This window comes from Salvelinus fontinalis, chromosome 22, assembly GCF_029448725.1.
Source record: "Salvelinus fontinalis isolate EN_2023a chromosome 22, ASM2944872v1, whole genome shotgun sequence".
Lineage (NCBI taxonomy): Eukaryota > Metazoa > Chordata > Actinopteri > Salmoniformes > Salmonidae > Salvelinus > Salvelinus fontinalis.
Window position 1 is genome coordinate 28,854,281 of NC_074686.1, and position 20,282 is coordinate 28,874,562.

The window sequence follows — 20,282 nt, forward strand, 5'->3', positions numbered from 1 at the left end:
TGGTTCCAACAGCTGTGTCTTTGTGAGACACAGAGCATGTGTATTTCCCACCTTGAAGCACGGAGGAGGAGGTGTGATGATGTGAGGTGCTTTGTTGGTGAGATTGTCTGTGATATATTTCTAATTCAAGGCACACTTAACCAGCGTGGCTACCACAGCATTCTGCAGCAATATGCCATCCCATCTGATTTGCGCTTAGTAGACTATATTTGTTTTCAACAGGTCAATGACCCAACACAACTCATTTAAGGGCTATTTGACCAAGAAGGAGAATGATGGAGTGCTGCATCAGATGACCTGGCCTCCACAATCACCCAACATCAACCCAATTGAGATGGTTTGGGATGAGTTGGACTGCAGAGTGAATGAAAAGCAGCCAACAAGTGCTCAGCATATGTGGGAACTCCTTCAAGACTGTTGGATAAGCATTCCAGGTGAAACTGGTTGATAGAATGCCAAGAGTGTGCAAAGCTGTCATCAAGGTCATCTCTGGTCTGATGAAACCAAGGTTGAACTCTTTGGCCTTAATGCCAAGCATCACGTCTGGAGGAAACCTGGCACCATCCCTACAGTGAAGCATGGTGCTGTGGGTACAGGGACTGGAAGACTAGTCGGGATCGAGGGAAAGATGAATGGAGCAAAGTACAGAGAGATATAATATTTATGTTTTTATTTTTAATACCTTTGCAAAACAATCTAAAAACCTGTTTATGCTTTGTCATTATGGGGTATTGTGTGTATATTGATGAGTGGGAAAAACGATTTGATCAAGAATGGAATAAGGCTGTAACGTAACAAAATGTGGAAAAAGAACAAGGGTACTGAATTCTTCCCGAATGCACTGTTTATAATTAAATATGTTGAAATAAATGTAATGTTCAACTGAGTTCTCTTTTGCAAATTGTAGGCTACTGTCTGTAATTTTGCTTAAATATATTTAATGATGTGTAACAACGTGTGCAATTTTGTGCCAAATCCTGATTTAGTGCATTATCATAGGGTAAGCATTGGAATAAGCCACCTCAATATTTGAAGCCCTCGGTGATAATATCTCTCTAGAACAGAAGCTCTCCAACCCTGTTCCTGGAGAGCTACTGTCCTGTCTGTTTTCACCCCAACCCTAATCTATCACACCTCATTTTTACAATTAGCTGTTTGATACGCTGAATCAGGTTAGATGCAACTGCGGTTGGAGTGATAACCTACAGGAGGGTAGATCTCCAGGAGCAGGGTTGGAGTGATAACCTACAGGAGGGTAGATCTCCAGGAACAGGGTTGGAGAACCCTACTCTAGGAGCTGATCTGTCATCCGTATTGTGGAATAATTCTAACGTTAAGGTAAGATTTGAATGGAGAAAGCTGATCTGAGAGCAGCGCTGCCTTTCTTTAGCTCTTATCAGCATTGACACACGCCTCAACGACGCACTTAGGGAACTTTCTCTCTGCGTGGTGTTTTGGGAAACGCGTGATATAAATCTCCAGCCGTTGTAGGGATGATGCGTCGTAAGCCGAAGTTCCATCGCGATCGGGAAACCAGGCCTTGGACGCCAACCTAAACATCTGGAAAAACGTTTCTATGCTGAATGTTCAACCATATTGTAGCGAACGGTGGGGCAAGGACGCGAACCTGGGTAAATCATTTCCTTACTTCTTCTGAGGACAATTTCCAATTTCCCCCTGAGTAGAACACACCCAAACATCAGAGTACAAGTGTAGTGTCGGGACTCTCTGATCCGGTGCACTAGAAACCCATTAGAGCTAAACTCCCTGTGACTTTCTCACTAGAAACCCATTAGAGCTAAACTCCCTGTGACTTTCTCACTAGAAACCCCACTGGGAAAAACAATCTGGAACTCTCGCTGAGTAATTCCCACATTTGGAGGACTACCTGTTCTTACTAGGTTACCATTCTCTTGTTCTCTTACTGCCAATAAACAAGGACACACACTCCTCTATGGCAAAGGCAACAACAGAAATTCAAGGGAAAAGAAAGAACAAGTTGTCAGCAGGCCAATGTTTCAGTCCTGCTGTTTGCAACAATACATCAAGGCTGGAACAGGCTCATGCTACTTCTGTACAACCACACGTACACACATACACGTGCACATAAAGGTATACAGTGTACTAACACTCACACAGTCTACATTCCACTGTCTATTTGTCATTCTCTATTTCTCTCTTCCTTTCAATTTCCCTTTCTATGCATTTCACTCTCTCCATCCAAACTTCTGAGGAATTTTAAATTGTTTCGGACAACCGTGTATAATGACTCGCATCAGGAGCACCAGTTGTATCCCCTGGCTAGGTGACCCAGATCGAATTGAGTCTGAGGTCACAGACATCAGTCAACATCACAGTTCTTTCAAAGGTCAAATTCCCTACCTGAGGCCTCACCTTTTTACACTTTACACTTTTCACTGCTTGTGAGGCAGTGTGAAACATGTGTTAAGAACTTCTCTCTGTTCTACAAAGAGAGAGGGAGCTCAGATATGTCTGTTTATGAATACTAGCAGATGCTTGGTGACGTTAACTCATTTCAACCAGGTGTTTTCCAGGTGACACATTTGTATCCAAAGTAATTGTATCTTAGGACATTGTCCACAAATCATAAGAAAATCATTAGGGCGAAGGTGAGAAGTCTACATATCAAGGTGAATAAACTAAGGGTTGGGTTGGAAGCTACACTATAAACAGTCCTAATCACTGGGGTTCGAGCTTTTGTCAATTGAGCTGCCTCAGCTATCCCTCTAAGCTAAAGCCTCTGGTGGCTGACAATGTTTTTTAGGTCTCTGGCATGTTCACCACATTACATACCCTGTACAAAGTCACTATTCCTCCTGAATATCAGTCCAACAATGTCCAACAATGGCATGATAAAATCAGAGTTATAGCCAAACATCTGATACACATCCTCTCATACCCAATTTTCCTCCTTAAGCAGAAGCCAAGGCTGTCTTGCCCGTTTGTATTCATTCAGAAAACCAAGAGATGGCTCTGAGCGCTACAGCATGCACATATGGTTCCAGTATCTCATCATTTTACAGTTGCCGATGGCAATTGCATGCACGTGCACACACAGTAAGTCATCATCACTAGACCATCCTACCTTGCACTGGGCCGTTATCCATAATCTCCTTCATGATCTCCTTCTCCTGTGAAGAAGCAAGAGATGGACAGAACTGTGATTAGATGAAAGGAAAGAGATGGACAGATCTGTGATTAGATGAAAGGAAAGAGATGGACAGATCTGTGATTAGATGAAAGGAAAGAGATGGACAGATCTGTGATTAGATGAAAGGAAAGAGATGGACAGATCTGTGATTAGATGAAAGGAAAGAGATGGACAGATCTGTGATTAGATGAAAGGAAAGAGATGGACAGATCTGTGATTAGATGAAAGGAAAGAGATGGACAGATCTGTGATTAGATGAAAGGAAAGAGATGGACAGATCTGTGATTAGATGAAAGGAAAGAGATGGACAGATCTGTGATTAGATGAAAGGAAAGAGATGGACAGATCTGTGATTAGATGAAAGGAAAGAGATGGACAGAACTGTGATTCGATGAAAGAGACAAAGTGGAGGGAATATCAACATAAATCTGTAGATAATACAGTACATCTCTCGGTGACTTGAGAGGTTATAGAGCCAGATAAATATGCTGTAATGATTTCCAACATTAGGCATAATGTAGAATGATTGATGGTGAGAGGTAATAAACCACAGGTAGGCTGTTGCTCAGTGGGTCTACTTTGATTAGGATATAAAACAAGTGGGTGCATGTGGGTTCTCTAAGTGCACATGTAATCTGGAAACAATTAGGCTGCCTCCTTAATGGCACCCTATTCCCTACATAGTGCACTACTTTTGACGAGGGTCCATAGGGTAGTGTACTATGTAGGGAATAGGGTGCTATTTGGGACACAGCCTTAATGTAATAGATACAGGCTTTCCTGTTGATCTACTGTAGCTCACTCCAGTAACATTCCCTGCTGCTACCCACTCTGTCTCTGATCAGTTGAGAAATCTGGCATGTTCAAGTGTAAACCGGAAAATAGGCCCTACAGGTGAGTGATGTTGACGACTGATGTTGCCCAGAAGTTATCTAACTATAGCCTACCATTTAATATCTACACCTCTACTCTTTCTCTTTCTGCCACATGGAAATGGAAAGGCCTGCATCCTTCACAAGGAATTCATTTATGAGCGAGCAAACGGAGACTTCTGTACTTTCTTGACGGTAGAGAAAACACATTAAGACAAACACGTGAGAGAGATTATGGGCTAATGTAGCGTGAGGAATTCAGCCAGGTGTGTACAGAGCTCATGCAACATACTTTACCATGGTTATGGAGGATTACAGAGTATGTTTTGCAAGCGGTGATAAACTGATGTCAGAGGTACACATCCCGTGGAGAGGTGTTGGACAGGAGATGTTTTGATGGTGGTAATAGTGTGTGTGTGTGTGTGTGTACATACGTTTGATGAGAGCCTGTAGGGAGGTGTAGACTGGTAGATATCATTGTGGTAGGTGTGTGTGCTGGGGCAGCGTGCAGTAGCCTGTCTCTTCCCTCTGCCCACAGAGCGACTCTGCATCATACAGCGGCCCACCTCCGCTGGCGTATGCTGGGGAGCAGAGAACGGGTAGCACTCCTTTGTCACCACACTAAGAGAGAGAGAGAGAGAGAGATGGAGACAGATAGATGATGAGAGATAGAGAACATAGCGTATTCAATAAATCATTAACTCACAGCTAAAAAAACTTAAACTGACCTTTAATTTTATCATAAAAAAATATTGTGCCTGGTGTCACAGTGAAATATGTCCTACCCTCTGCGTCTCAGGTACCACCAGGCTCCGTCGATACGTCCTCCAGCACAGCCCCCTTGGTTGCGCGTGTCACAGGAAATTAGGTTCTGGGGCGACAGCTGAGGGGTCATGTGACCCATCGACTGGATGGAGATTCGATCCGATGCCACCGCTGATCAATGGAAAGTGAGATAGAAAGAAAGAGATTGTCTTAAAATAAACTCTGTGAAATGTCCTAAGAGATGTTATGTGGGAATGAGATGGAACTTCAAATAAGTCATTTTATGACCATTTTACCAGCTATATTTTCTTGACCCACATTTACCAGTATTTTACAAAAATTCCAGTAATTCACCAAAATACCAGCGTTTTACCAGTATTCTGCCAGCATTTTACCAGCCTTTTGCTAGTATTTTACCAGTACTTTGTCAATATTTTGCCCGTATTTACTTGCATTTGCCAGTATTCTGCCAGTGTTTTACTAGCATTTTGTGTCTCACCTGCAGTAGAGAAGGCCCAGGACGCAGCACAGTTGCCCTGGTCCAGGGGTTCATGGATCTTTCCAGGCCACTTCTCTGCTGCGTTGAAGTACTGAGGCAGACGGTCATTCTGAGTATCCATATTCACCTGAGCATGGGGATAGCGAACAGGAATTAGCTAATGTGCGGTTTCAATCCTGTTTCAATGTACTTGACCACCGTGATATTTTATTTGGAAGTATACAAATAAAATTAATTATTACTCCCCAAAACCTACAGTAGGTGTTCCAGCGGCCAGACGGTAAGAGCCTGACAAACCAACAGCAAGAGTAGGCTGACAAACCAACAACAAGAGGAGGCTGACAAACCAACAAGAGGAGGCTGAAAAACCAAAACAAGAGGAGGCTGACAAACCATCAACAAGAGGAGGCTGACAAACCACCAACAAGAGGAGGCTGACAAACCAACAACAAGAGGAGACTGACAAACCAACAACAAGAGGTGACTGACAAACTGACAAGAGGAGAATGACAAACCAACAAGAGGAGGCTGACAAACCAACAACAAGAGGAGGCTGACAAACCAACAACAAGAGGTGACTGAAAAACCAACAAGAGGAGAATGACAAACTAACAAGAGGAGGCTGACAAACCAACAGCAAGAGGAGGCTGACAAACCAACAACAAGAGGAGACTGACAAACCAACAACAAGAGGAGACTGACAAACCAACAACAAGAGGAGGCTGACAAACCAACAACAAGAGGAGGCTGACAAACCAACAAGACGAGGCTGACAAATCAACAACAAGAGGAGGCTGACAAACCAACAACAAGACGAGGCTGACAAACCAACAAGAGGAGGCTGACAAACCAACAGCAAGAGGAGGCTGACAAACCAACAGCAAGAGGAGGCTGACAAACCAACAGCAAGAGGAGGCTGACAAACCAACAACAACAGGAGGCTGACAAACCAACAAGAGGAGGCTGACAAACCAACAACAAGAGGAGGATGACAAACCAACAACAAGAGGAGACTGACAAACCAACAACAAGAGGAGGCTGACAAACAAACAACAAGAGGAGGCTGACAAACCAATAACAAGAGGAGGCTGACAAACCAACAACAAGAGGAGGGCTGACAAACCAACAGCAAGAGGAGGCTGACAAACCAACAAGAGGAGAATGACAAACCAACAAGAGGCGGCTGACAAACCAAAACAAGAGGAGGCTGACAAACCAACAACAAGAGGAGGCTGACAAACCAACAGCAAGAGGAGGCTGACAAACCAACAACAAGAAGAGGCTGACAAACCAACAAGAGGAGGCTGACAAACCAACAACAAGAGGAGGCTGACAAACCAACAAGAGGAGGCTGACAAACCAACAAGAGGAGGCTGACAAACCAACAACAAGAGGAGGCTGACAAACCAACAACAAGAGGTGACTGACAAACCAACAACAACAACTTCCTATTGATGCTTTTGTGTGGAGCTCGCTCAGCGCAAGGTGAATAATTATCCATAATAGGACTTTCATGAATGTAAATACAGTAAGATGACTGTGTAACACATGCAAATCGTTGGCAAAAGTCTGATAAGTTATTCCGGTAGAGATGACTGATTCACAGACGATTAGGACCATTTGGCCTAAGTTTCTGACGTTGTTCCCTACATAGTTCCCTACCTTTCCCAGAGCCCTATGGAGCCCTACAGAGCCCTACGGAGCCCTACGGAGCCCTATAGAGCCATTTGGCGCACTATGGAGCTCTATGGAGCCCTATGGAGCCCTATGAGCCCCTATGGAACCCTATGAGCCCTATGGAGCCCTATGAGCCCTATGGAGCCCTATGAGCCCTACGGAGCCCTATGGAGCCCTATGAACCCTATGGAGCCCTATGGGTCCTGGTCAAAATTAGAGCACTATACATTGGGACGGAGACAGGCCTGGTATGGAGGTGGGAGGCATGCTTAACCTTGCAGGTAAAGGTGAAGTCGGAAGTTTGCATGCACCTTAGCCAAATACATTTAAGCTTAGTTTTTCACAATTCCTGACATTTAATCTGAGTAAAAAGTCCCTGTTTTAGGTCAGTTAGGATCACCACTTATTTTAAGAATGTGAAATGTCAGAATAATAGTAGAGAGAATTATTTATTTCAGCTTTTATTTCTTTCATCACATTCCCAGTGGGTCAAAAGTTTACATACACTCAATTAGTATTTGGTAGCATTGCCTTTAAATTGTTTAACTTGGGTCAAACGTGTCGGGTAGCCTTCCACAAGCTTCCCACAATAAGTTGAGTGAATTTTGGCCCATTCCTCCTGACAGAGCTGGTGTAACTGAGTCAGGTTTGTAGGCCTCCTTGCTCGCACAAGCTTTTTCAGTTCTTCCCACACATTTTCTATAGGATTGAGGTCAGGGCTTTGTGATGCCAACTCCAATACATTTACTGTGTTGTCCTTAAGCCATTTTGCCACAACTTTGCTTCCAAGTTTGCTTGTGGTCATTGTCCATTTGGAAGATCCATTTGCAACAAAGCTTTAACTTCCTGACAGATGTCTTGAGATGTTTGCTTCAATATATCCACATAATTTCCCTACCTCATGATGCCCTCTATTTTGTGAAGTGCACCAGTCCCTCCTGCAGCAAAGCACCCCCACAACATGATGCTGCCACCCCCGTGCTTCACGGTTGGAATGGTGTTCTTCGGCTTGCAAGCATCCCCCTTTTTCCTCTAAACATAACGATGGTCATTATGGCCAAACAGTTATATTTTTATTTCATCAGACTAGAGAACATTTCTCCAAAAAGTACGATCTTTGTCCCCATGTGCAGTTGCAAACCGTAGTCTGGCTTTTTTTATGGCGGTTTTGGAGCAGTGGCTTCTTCTTTGCTGAGCGGCCTTTCAGGTTATGTCAACATAGGACTCGTTTTACTGTGGATATAGATACTTTTGTACCTGTTTCCTCCAGCATCTTCACAAGGTCCTTTGCTGTTGTTCTGGGATTTTCGCACCGAAGTATGTTCATCTTTAGGAGACAGAACTCGTCACCTTCCTGAGCGGTATGACCGCTGCGTGGTCACATGGAGTTTATACTTGTGTATTATTGTTTGTACAGATGAACGTGGTACCTTCAGGCATTTGGAAATTGCTCCCAAGGATGAACTAGACTTGTGGAGGTCTACAGTTTTTTTTCTGAGGTCTTGGCTGATTTCTTTATATTTTCCCATGATGTCAAGCAAAGAGGCACTGAGTTTGAAGGTAGGCCTTTAAATACATCAACAGGTACGGCTCCAATTGACTCAAATTATGTCAATTAGCCTATCAGAAGCTTCTAAAGCCATGACATAATTTTCTGGAATTTTACAAGCTGTTTAAAGGCACAGTCAACTTAGTGTATGTAAACTTCTGACCCACTGGAATTGTAATACAGTGAATTATGTGAAATAATCTGTCTGTAAACAATTGTTGGAAAAATTACTTGTGGCATGCACAAAGTAGATGCCCTAACCGACTTGCCAAAACTATAGTTTGTTAACAAGAAATTTGTGGAGTGATTGAAAAACAGGTTTTAATGACTCCAACCTAAGTGTATGTAAACTTCCGACTTCAACTGTATGTAGCATTAGAGCATTATGCATTGAACTCTAGCTCTGTTTAGACACACCACACCTGCTGGTACGGCCTACTCACATTCCCCCTGTTAATATCTCAACTATTCTTCCCAAACAAACACCTGATAGAAAATCTACGAATGTGTGTGTGTGCTCGCGCGAACGCTGTAGAAGGTCAAAGTCCAAACCATACCTCGGAGTGACGCATGACCCAGCTTGGAGGTGGGAGCACGGTGCTGATATGTTTAAAGATAAGGGGTATAAGAAATTGGAGACAATTTTGCCTGTGCATGCATGTGTGGCTGCAACCCCCCAGGCCTCAGGACTGGGCCTGTCCATCACCCAGTAGAAAGATTGTTAACATGCGGGGACTCAGCTGGGAGACAGACAGAACAGACCGAGAGATTTATGAATAAGCTCTCCTGCTTAAATCTGTCTCCAGGTACAGGTAGGGGCATGTTGGGAGGAGAGGGACAGGTGGATGAGGGTGTGGTGGGTTGGGGAGAATAGAGTTGTAGGGAGGAGGGGGTGGGGGAGTGGGGGGTTGGAGAGAGTGGATTGAAGGGAGGGGGGGGGAGTGGTTGGAGAGAGTGTACTTGAGGGGGTGGGGGAGTTTGGTCTGGAGGATGTAAGGTGGGAGAGGTGGGGGGTAGGGATTGGGAAGGGTAGCACAGAGAGGGGAGGGCCAGTCTGTTATGTTGTCTAAAAGAAGATGACTCTACCCCATCCTCCACCTTTATCCTCTACCCCATCCTCCACCTCTATCCTCTACCCCATTCTCCACCTCTAACCTCTACCCCATCCTCCACCTCTATCCTCTACCCCATCCTCCACCTCTATCCTCTACCCCATCCTCCACCTCTATGCTTTACCCCATTCTCTCCACCTCTATCCTCTACCCCATCATCCACCTCTAACCTCTACCCCATCCTCCACCTCTATCCTCTACCCCATCCTCCACCTCTATCCTCTACCCCATCCTCCACCTCTATCCTCTACCCCATCCTCCACCTCTAACCTCTACCCCATCCTCCACCTCTATCCTCTACCCCATCCTCCACCTCTATCCTCACCCCATCCTCTCCACCTCTAACTTCTATCCTGTACCCCATCCTCCCATCCACCTCTATCCTCTACCCCATCATCCACCTCTAACCTCTACCCCATCCTCCCATCCACCTCTATCCTCTACCCCATCTTCCACCTCTAACCTCTACCCCATCCTCCCATCCTCCTCTATCCTCTACCCCATCATCCACCTCTATCCTCTACCCCATTCTCTCCACCTCTATGCTTTACCCCATTCTCTCCACCTCTATGCTTTACCCCATCCTACACCTCTATACTCTACCCCATCCTCCACCTCTATACTCTACCCCATCCTCACCACCTCTATCCTCTACCCCATCCTCTCCACCTCTATCCTCTACCCCATCCTCTCCACCTCTATCCTCTACCCCATCCTCTCCACCTCTATCTTCTATCCTCTACCCCATCCTCCACCTCTATCCTCTACCCCATCCTCCACCTTTATCCTCCCAAGCCCCTCTGTGATGATGTGATTGGCTCTTACATAATATGTCTGGTTAGAATGTAAACAGAGTTAAAGACAACACATAGCAGAGGGGAGATTTCCAAGATCCAGACAGACAAAGAATTATCAACAGATCAATACCAGACTCTGCCTGGTAGCCATAGCTGGTAATGATACAGGCCAGGCAAGCAGAATCTTTAAATAAAATGTTATATCATAGGTCCCTTTTGATGCATACACTTTTATATTACACCAAATTGGAAATTTGGAAGATTCTTCTCAGGTTTACATAGGTAATGTTCTGAGAGCGACCTGCTTTGATAAAGGGAAAAACAGACTGTACTGTCCCTCACTCTGAATGTGAGGCTGTGACACCATGTCTGCATCCCAATTGGCTATCTATTCCCTATATACAGTAGTGTGCCCTATGGTCCCTTACATGGGCCCTCATCAAAAGTATTCACTTTATAGGGAATAGGGTGCTATGGCATTGGAGATCCATCCCATGAATCCCCCATCCTCAGCCAGCATCAACCTGCCCCCTATCCCACCCTTGCCCTACCCAGCAGACAGGTCTTCTCACCTGCATCTCGTTCATGCTCATGATGGTCCTGGAGGGCCTCTGTGTCCCCAGGCGATACCTCAGGCCCTCGTCCAGAGACATGCCATAGAACTGGCTGTAGTTTGCTGCCCGCCAGCTAGGGACACAGAGGAAAGTCAGGACAGTGAGTGTAACATTTTTTTGTATGTGTGTGTGTGTGTGTATGTGTGTTTGTGTGTGTTTTTAAAACTTCTTCAGGATTAGTGGATCCCCTGCAGGATGGTTGAGCTAACGTAGGCTAATGCAATTAGCATGAGGTTGTAAGTAACAAGAAAATTTCCCAGGACATAGACATATTTGATATTGGCAGAAAGCTTAAATTCTTGTTAATCTAACTGCACTGTCCAATTGACAGTAGCTATTACAGTGAAAGAATACCATGCTTGAGGAGAGTGCACAGTTTTGAACGTGAAAAGTTATTAATAAACAAATTAGTAGTAGCAGTCTTGATACAACATTTTGAACCGAAATGCAATGGTTCATTGGATCAGTCTGAAACTTTGCACATACACTGCTGTCATCTAGTGGCCAAAATCTAAATTGCACCTGGGCTGGAATAGTACATTATGGCCTTTCTCTTGCATTTCAAAGATGATGGTAAAAAAATTACAAAACAACGGTTGTTTTTTTCTTTGTATTAACTTTGACCAGATCAAATGTGTTATATTCTCCTACATTCCTTTCACATTTCCACAAACTTCAAAGTGTTTCCTTTCAAATGGTACCAAGAATATGCACATCCTTGCTTCAGGGTCCGATCCTTAAGAGTTTTTTTTAAAGTGCTCTTACCCAAAGTTTCCTCTGTTGACAGCCTGGATCATATCATTCTCTATCAGACAGGCATGCTGCTCACACTCCCAACGCCCAGTTGTTCCACACGTGCTGTAGGAGGTAGAGAAGGGGAGAGGGAGAAGAGCAGAGAGAGAGGAGAGAGGGGCAGATAAAGAGGGGGAAGATGAATGAAGAGGGAGGCAGAGAGAGGGTACAAGAGTTAAAGTTAGAATGGACAGGGGTCAGAAGTCAGAACACTGCTTTAGATTCATAGATAATGGTGCCACATTTTATTCATTATAATAATTGGAGGTCTATTACTGTACTGCACAGACTGTAGTTCAAGTGATTGATGTCATTTACTGTACAAAAGCACAACTGACCGTTGTCCACTGTTGTGAAGTATTGATGCTGAATTAACGGAAGGAACAAGGAAAGCTAACAGTCAATACAGAGAGAACATTTTAAAAATAAAACATGTATAAGAAGTTCCACTGTATAGCCTAATTCCCCAGGGAGAGACTGAACAAGAGGAACACGGGACTTGGCAAAGAGAGAGAGAAAAGAGAGAGAGAGAGAGGAGAGAGAATGAAGGGATGAAGAAGGGGCCTTTTAAGGCAACAGAGCACAGAAAAATGTCCATTTTTAGTCCTAAGGAACCAGGGGGGAGTGAATACTAACCAGTCTGATGGGCGTGATAAGTAGATATTGAAACATGACCGCATGACCATTTTTGTGATCCACTGAAATAGAGCATTTCTACTGTCTGTGCTGAGTCACTGTGGGGAGGTGTGTGCGCCATGGCCCCCTGAAACAACTAGTAGCTGGACAAACACACATACAGTACAGTACAGTCGTAGGCCAAAATCACACATTATCCCCTAGTGCACTCCTTTTGATCAGGGTCTATTAGGCTATGGTCAAAAGTAGTGTACTATGTAGGGCATGTGGTGCCATTTGGGACACAGACATGAAGTCTGATAGGCCTACTGTACAACATACTGTAAGGAAGATAGTGGGATACATTACCATGGTAACAACTCCTTAAGCCAGCTTTATCTAATATGTTTAGGGTCTGACACCCATTGACTTGCCATAAACATTCACACTAGCTCATGATTCCTAATAGCAATCTATGCATTAGTGAGTTGCCGTGCATACTCACACAGGTGGTTCATATACTGTACTATCTAAAGAAAGATGATGAGGATGACTTAACTTCTTACCTTATCATTATCTTAAGATAATACTAACCCTATCTCTGGTGCTATCTAGAACGTAAAAGGGTTCTTCGGCTGTCCCCGTAGGAGAACCCTTTGAATAAGTTATTTTTTGGTTCCAGGTAGAACCCTTTCCACAGAGGATTGTAGATGGAACCCAAAAGAGTTCTACCTGGAACCAAAAAGGGTTCTACCTGGAACCAAAAATGGTTATGCTATGGGTAGAGCCGAAGGACCCTTTTGGAACCCTTTTTCTAAGACTGTACCTAGAAATCTCAGACTATAAAGTCTATTGGATCTGTGGTCCTATTTTATAGAGTGGAGTCCCTGTCTAGTGCCCCAGTCAGAACCACCGAAACATTCTAATTTAGTCATGCTAGGTCCAATATGTGTATTAGCTAACAAATAACATTCCAGGGACAACATACAGTCAGACACATTTGCACACTCAGTGACATTGTGGTTAGTGTCTGCCCTCAGATTGGAAGGTTGTGAGTTTAATCCCTGGCCGAGTCACATCAAAGACTGTAAAAATGGGACCTGATGCGTCTCTGCTTGGCACTCAGCATTAAGGCGATACATTGGGGGTAAGGCCCTGAGACACACTAACATCCTGTCCAGGGGGAGTAGTTGTACATCAAGCTGCCTCACGTTATGGAAACAGGAGATAGGCTTCTGACCTATAAGCCGTTCTGACTTTCACACACCAAGGCTTCTTACTACTGCTACCCTGGCATAGACCCAGACCCGTGACTGAACCTGAGGCCAACAGAAGCTGTCTGATGTCTCTGCTTGGGGGAAACAGACAGTGACTTTAAACCTCTAACCCCTTCCCTCAGCAGCCCAGAAACATCTAGAAGCCTCCAGTAGTCTCTGTGCCAGGACCCAGACACAGTGGGCCGAAGCAGAAATAAATTCATGCACTGAAACACACTCTGAGGTCTAAGTCTGGTACAGAGTACAGAGACAGAGACAGAGCGGTGAAATACGAGGGCTGTGTGAACATTGGGAGACCATAGCTCAGATTCCCCATCACACTTCACCATTAGAAACAAGAGGCTAGAAATAATACCCAGCAGGGAGATTCTCACCTCTCAGACCACAGACAGACAGACAGGCAGAAACACGAAAAGACATACGAAAGACATGCATGCACACGCACACACACACACACACAAGTCAAAGAAACACGGGAGGCGCTGCCCCAGAGACGACCTCCATTAGACAAAGCGTTATCAGGAGTTATCACAGCCAACTGCTTAATGACTCAAAGCTTCCATTGAAGATCCTATCAGGAACACAAAAGCCTGGGCTTATCAGACAGTAACACATGGTGATAGACAAATAAACATCAACAAACACAAACACAAACACAAACACAAACACAAACACAAACACACACACACACACACACACACACACACACACACACACACACACACACACACACACACACACACACACACACACACACACACACACACACAGATATCTACAAACACACACGCATGCACACTCACACACACACATTCAAACACAAATAGACACACGGACAAAGCATTCGCAGATACTCAAGCAGATGTTGAACTGCATGTTAGTAGTGTGGTGTTGGTCATGACTGCTGTAATATATCAGCCTGCTGTTGTAAGGAGATCAGAATGGTCATCCAAGATGAGTAGAAGGGAAAGTTGAAGACAGTGGGGGCTGACCAGAGCAGAGAGGGGAGAGGAGGGCACACTGAGGGAGAGGCACAGGGAGCGTGCTTGGTTATTTAGGAATGGAAACTGTCTTCCACCCAAAACCCTGTGTGTTAAAAGACACAATGGTCTGGGAGTGTGTAGGAGTGTTAGGAACAATATGCACACATGGAAAATGAGAAGAGAGTAGGGGAGCGTGTGTGTGTGTGTGTGTGTGTGTGTGTGTGTGTGTGTGTGTGTGTGTGTGTGTGTGTGTGTGTGTGTGTGTGTGTGTGTGTGTGTGTGTGTGTGTGTGTGTGTGTGTGTGTGTGTGTGTGTGTGTGTGCGTGTGCGTGTGTGTGCGTGCGTGCGTGCGTGCGTATGTTTGTTCATACTGTATGTGCCTACCTGTGTGTGTATGTTTCATGCTTGTATGTGAGTGCATGAGTGGTTGTGAGTGTTTCTTGCGTGTGACTTTTCGTTTGAATTTAACAGTGAAAGGGGAGTTTACACTTAAATGCTGGTCCATGCTGTACTGAAACAGGATCTATTTTTACCAGGGAGGTTGTGTTTATTTAACCGCCAAACGTTTCTCTTAAAGGAGAGGAGAGAAGAGGGAGACACACTAGGTCCATTTGTCAAGGTTAGACTGTACGTCTATAGGCTCCCCTTTACTATCTCTGCTCCTATCTGACCCTTAGGTCGCCACCAACAGTCTCCTGTCCAATAGACTCCAGGGTTGAGGACTATCAGTCTGAAGCTATGCAGCAGACCTGGGTTCAAATACTATTCTAAATCCTTTAAAATACGTCATCTGTTTGGTTGAGCTTGTCTGGCTTAGTGGCCCAATAGAATAGTCCCCAAACTGCAAACCCGGCCCATCTGGCACTACAGGCAGGCTAGTAATTTAAAGATTTTGACAGTCAGGCTAGTATTTGAACCCAGCTCTGGTAGGCAGACATGAATATTTATTTATTTTTATTTTTATTTTACCGTTATTTTACCAGGTAAGTTGACTGAGAACACGTTCTCATTTGCAGCAACGACCTGGGGAGTAGTTACAGGGGAGAGGAGGGGGATGAAAGAGCCAATTGTAAACTGGGGATTATTAGGTGACCATGATGGTTTGAGGGCCAGATTGGGAATTTAGCCAGGACACCGGGGTTAACACCCCTACTCTTACGATAAGTGCCATGGGATCTTTAATGACCTCAGAGAGTCAGGACACCCGTTTAACGTCCCAACCGAAAGACGGCACCCTACACAGGGCAGTGTCCCCAATCACTGCCCTGGGGCATTGGGATATTTTTTAGACCAGAGGAAGGAGTGCCTCCTACTGGCCCTCCAACACCACTTCCAGCAGCATCTGGTCTCCCATCCAGGGACTGACCACAGTCAGTCCCCAATATGGCTGGAGTTAGATTGGCCCAGAGAAACAGCTACAGGACATGTTGCATGAGTATTAAAATACATGAATGGGTACATGAATGGGAGCAGACGCCACACAGACACTTGCCTTTGCATCCCCAGTGCACACACACACACACACACACACACACACACACACACACACACACACACACACACACACACACACACACACACACACACACACACACACACACACACACACACACACACACACACACACACACACACACACACACACACACTGTGAAACAGCCCGTGGTGGGGGTGTGAGAAACCATTCTAGCAGACAGGTGAGGAATTCTACCTCCCCTCATCCTGGAAACTGTTCTCACCACTCATCCCCTACCTGCTATCCCCTCTTTTATTTTGAATGGCTGTACATCTCCCAGACAGGAAAACTATCCACACCCCACATGCAAGGTGCTTAGAACAAAGACAGTCCATTCCATTAAGACAAAAAGCCTAGAGCTGTTAGTGAGGGCTACTCAATGTAATTTGTCCTATTGAAAAGCTGCAGGTGAGGAGAACTCAGAATTTGGTGTCTATGACAACCTGGCTTTGTCTTTCTACATATTCCTGTGTTTGAGAGAGTTTTACAGGTGTCTGTGTGTTAGAAAGAGGTTTCCAGGTGTCTGTGTGTTAGAGAGGTTTCCAGGTGTCTGTGTATTAGAAAGAGGTTTCCAGGTGTCTGTGTGTTAGAGAGATTTCCAGGTGTCTGTGTGTTAGAAAGAGGTTTCCAGGTGTATGTGTGTTAGAGAGAGGTTTCCGGGTGTCTGTGTGTTAGACAGGTTTCCAGGTGTCTGTGTGTTAGAAAGAGGTTTCCAGGTGTCTATGTGTTAGAGAGGTTTCCAGGTGTCTGTGTGTTAGAGAGGTTTCCAGGTGTCTATGTGTTAGAGAGGTTTCCAGGTGTATGTGTGTTAGAGAGAGGTTTCCGGGTGTCTGTGTGTTAGAGAGGTTTCCAGGTGTCTGTGTGTTAGAAAGAGGTTTCCAGGTGTCTATGTGTTAGAGAGGTTTCCAGGTGTTTGTGTGTTAGAGAGAGGTTTCCAGGTGTCTGTGTGTTAGAAAGAGGTTTCCAGGTGTCTGTGTATTAGAAAGAGGTTTCCAGGTGTCTGTGTGTTAGAGAGGTTTCCAGGTGTCTGTTTATTAGAAAGAGGTTTCCAGGTGTCTGTGTGTTAGAGAGGTTTCCAGGTGTCTGTGTGTTAGAGAGAGGTTTCCAGGTGTCTGTGTGTTAGAGAGGTTTCCAGGTGTCTGTGTGTTAGAGAGGTTTCCAGGTGTCTATGTGTTAGAGAGGTTTCCAGGTGTCTGTGTGTTAGAGAGGTTTCCAGGTGTCTGTGTGTTAGAGAGGTTTCCAGGTGTCTGTGTATTAGAAAGAGGTTTCCAGGTGTCTGTGTGTTAGAGAGGTTTCCAGGTGTCTGTGTATTAGAAAGAGTTTTCCAGGTGTCTGTGTGTTAGAGAGGTTTCCAGATGTCTGTGTGTTAGAGAGGTTTCCAGGTGTCTGTGTGTTAGAGAGGTTTCCAGGTGTCTGTTTATTAGAGAGAGTTTTCCAGGTGTCTGTGTATTAGAAAGAGTTTTCCAGGTGTCTGTGTGTTAGAAATTGGTTCCAAGTGTCTGTGTGTTAGAGAGAGGTTTCCAGGTGTCTGTGTGTTAGAGAGGTTTCCAGGTGTCTGTGTGTTAGAGAGAGGTTTCCAGGTGTCTGTGTGTTAGAGAGGTTTCCAGGTGTCTGTGTGTTAGAGAGGTTTCCAGGTGTCTGTGTGTTAGAGAGAGGTTTCCAGGTGTCTGTGTGTTAGAGAGGTTTCCAGGTGTCTGTTTATTAGAAAGAGGTTTCCAGGTGTCTGTGTATTAGAAATAGTTTTCCAGGTGTCTGTGTATTAGAAAGAGGTTTCCAGGTGTCTGTGTGTTAGAGATGTTTCCAGGTGTCTGTGTATTAGAAAGAGGTTTCCAGGTGTCTGTGTGTTAGAGAGGTTTCCAGGTGTCTGTTTATTAGAAAGAGGTTTCCAGGTGTCTGTGTGTTAGAGAGGTTTCCAGGTGTCTGTGTATTAGAAAGAGGTTTCCAGGTGTCTGTGTGTTAGAGAGGTTTCCAGGTGTCTGTGTATTAGAAAGAGGTTTCCAGGTGTCTGTGTGTTAGAGAGGTTTCCAGGTGTCTGTGTATTAGAAAGAGTTTTCCAGGTGTCTGTGTGTTAGAGAGGTTTCCAGGTGTCTGTGTGTTAGAGAGAGGTTTCCAGGTGTCTGTGTGTTAGAGAGGTTTCCAGGTGTTTGTGTGTTAGAGAGGTTTCCAGGTGTCTGTGTATTAGAAAGAGGTTTCCAGGTGTCTGTTTATTAGAAAGAGGTTTCCAGGTGTCTGTGTGTTAGAGAGGTTTCCAGGTGTCTGTGTATTAGAAAGAGGTTTCCAGGTGTCTGTGTGTTAGAGAGGTTTCCAGGTGTCTGTGTATTAGAAAGAGTTTTCCAGGTGTCTGTGTGTTAGAGAGGTTTCCAGATGTCTGTGTGTTAGAGAGGTTTCCAGGTGTCTGTGTATTAGAAAGAGTTTTCCAGGTGTCTCTGTGTTAGAAATTGGTTCCAAGTGTCTGTGTGTTAGAGAGTTTTCCAGATGTCTGTGTGTTAGAAAGTGTTCCAGGTGTATTGACATGTTAGAGGGATGTTGTCCAGGTGTATCGGCATGTTAGACAGATGTTGCCCAGGTGTATTGACATGTTAGACAGATGTTGCCCAGGTGTATTGACATGTTAGAGAGAGGTTGTCCAGGTGTATTGACATGTTAGACAGATGTTGTCCAGGTGTATTGACATGTTAGACAGATGTTGTCCAGGTGTATCGGCATGTTAGACAGATGTTGCCCAGGTGTATTGACATGTTAGACAGATGTTGCCCAGGTGTATTGACATGAGAGAGTTTGCCCAGGTGTATTTGCATGTTAGAGCTCAGACTGTATGTTGTATCACAGACTAACTGACAGTTATTCTGTAATCTGTAGAACATAGTGTAGTACAGTGGTGTAAAGTTTTGTGGGGTATCTGTACTTTACTTTACTATTTATATTTTTGACTACTTTTACTTCACTATATTCCTAAAGAACTTTTTACACCATACATTTTCCCTGACATCCAAAAGTATTCATTACATTTTGAATGCTTAGCAGGACAGGACAATTGTCTAATTCACACACTTATCAAGAGAACATCCCTGGTCATCCCTACTGCCTCTGATCTGGCAGACTCACTAAACACAAATGCTTTGTTTGTAAATTATTTGTTGAACTGTGCCCCTGGCTGTCCGTAAATGAAAAAAAATGAAAAAATTGTGTCGTCTGGTTTATATAAGAAATGTTTAATGATTTATACTTCTACTTTTGATACTTAAGTACATTTCAAACCAAATACTTTTAGTAGTACTATAGAAGTATAGTAGTAATATAATAGTATAGACGTGTAGTAGTACTATAGTAGTAAAGAAGCATAGTAGTAGTATAGTACCATATAAGTAAATGAGTACTATAATATTATAGAAGCATAGTAGTACTATAGTAGTATAGAAGCATAGTAGTACTATAGTAGTATAGAAGTACAGTAGTATTATAGTACTATAGAGGTATAGAAGTACTATAGTACTGTAAAAGTACAGTAGTACTATAGTAGTAAATAAGTGTAGTGGTACTGTAGTAGTATAGAAGTACAGTAGTACTATATCAGTATAGAAGTACAGTAGTACTATAGTAGTATATAAGTATACTAGTATAGTAGTACTATAGTGCAATAGAAGTATAGTAGTAGTATAGTAGTATAGAAGCATAGTAGTACTATAGTACTCTAGAATAATAGCGGTACTATAGTAGTATAGTAGTACTATTGTAGTATAGTACCACTATAGTAGTATAGAAGTATAATAGTAATATACACTACCGTTCAAAAGTTTGGGGTCACTTAGAAATGTTCTTGTTTTTGAAAGAAAAGCACATTTCTTGTCCATTAAAATAACATCAAATTGATCAAAAATACAGTGTAGACATTGTTAATGTTGTAAATGACTATTGGAGCTGGAAACGGCAGATGTTTTATGGAAATAAACATGGGTGTACAGAGGCCCATTATCAGCGACCATCACTCCTCTGTTCCAATGGCACGTTGTGTTAGCTAATCCAAATTGATAATTTTAAAAAG

At 43.9% G+C, this 20,282-nt stretch overlaps 1 protein-coding gene across 4 annotated transcripts in view; it reads right to left on the reverse strand.

The window, feature by feature from the left end:
* The window catches only part of LOC129820152 (tubulointerstitial nephritis antigen-like), a 55,414-nt gene that overhangs the window by 12,208 nt on the left and 22,924 nt on the right, over positions 1 to 20,282 (reverse strand). For all 4 annotated transcript variants that reach the window (XM_055877085.1, XM_055877086.1, XM_055877088.1 and 1 more), the window contains exons 4-9: positions 11,823 to 11,915; positions 11,016 to 11,130; positions 5,309 to 5,435; positions 4,830 to 4,980; positions 4,479 to 4,665; positions 3,107 to 3,152 (exon numbers count right to left, since the gene is read on the reverse strand). In XM_055877085.1, coding sequence (XP_055733060.1) covers positions 3,107 to 3,152; positions 4,479 to 4,665; positions 4,830 to 4,980; positions 5,309 to 5,435; positions 11,016 to 11,130; positions 11,823 to 11,915 — 719 coding nt within the window. The remainder of the gene's footprint in view (positions 1 to 3,106; positions 3,153 to 4,478; positions 4,666 to 4,829; positions 4,981 to 5,308; positions 5,436 to 11,015; positions 11,131 to 11,822; positions 11,916 to 20,282) is intronic.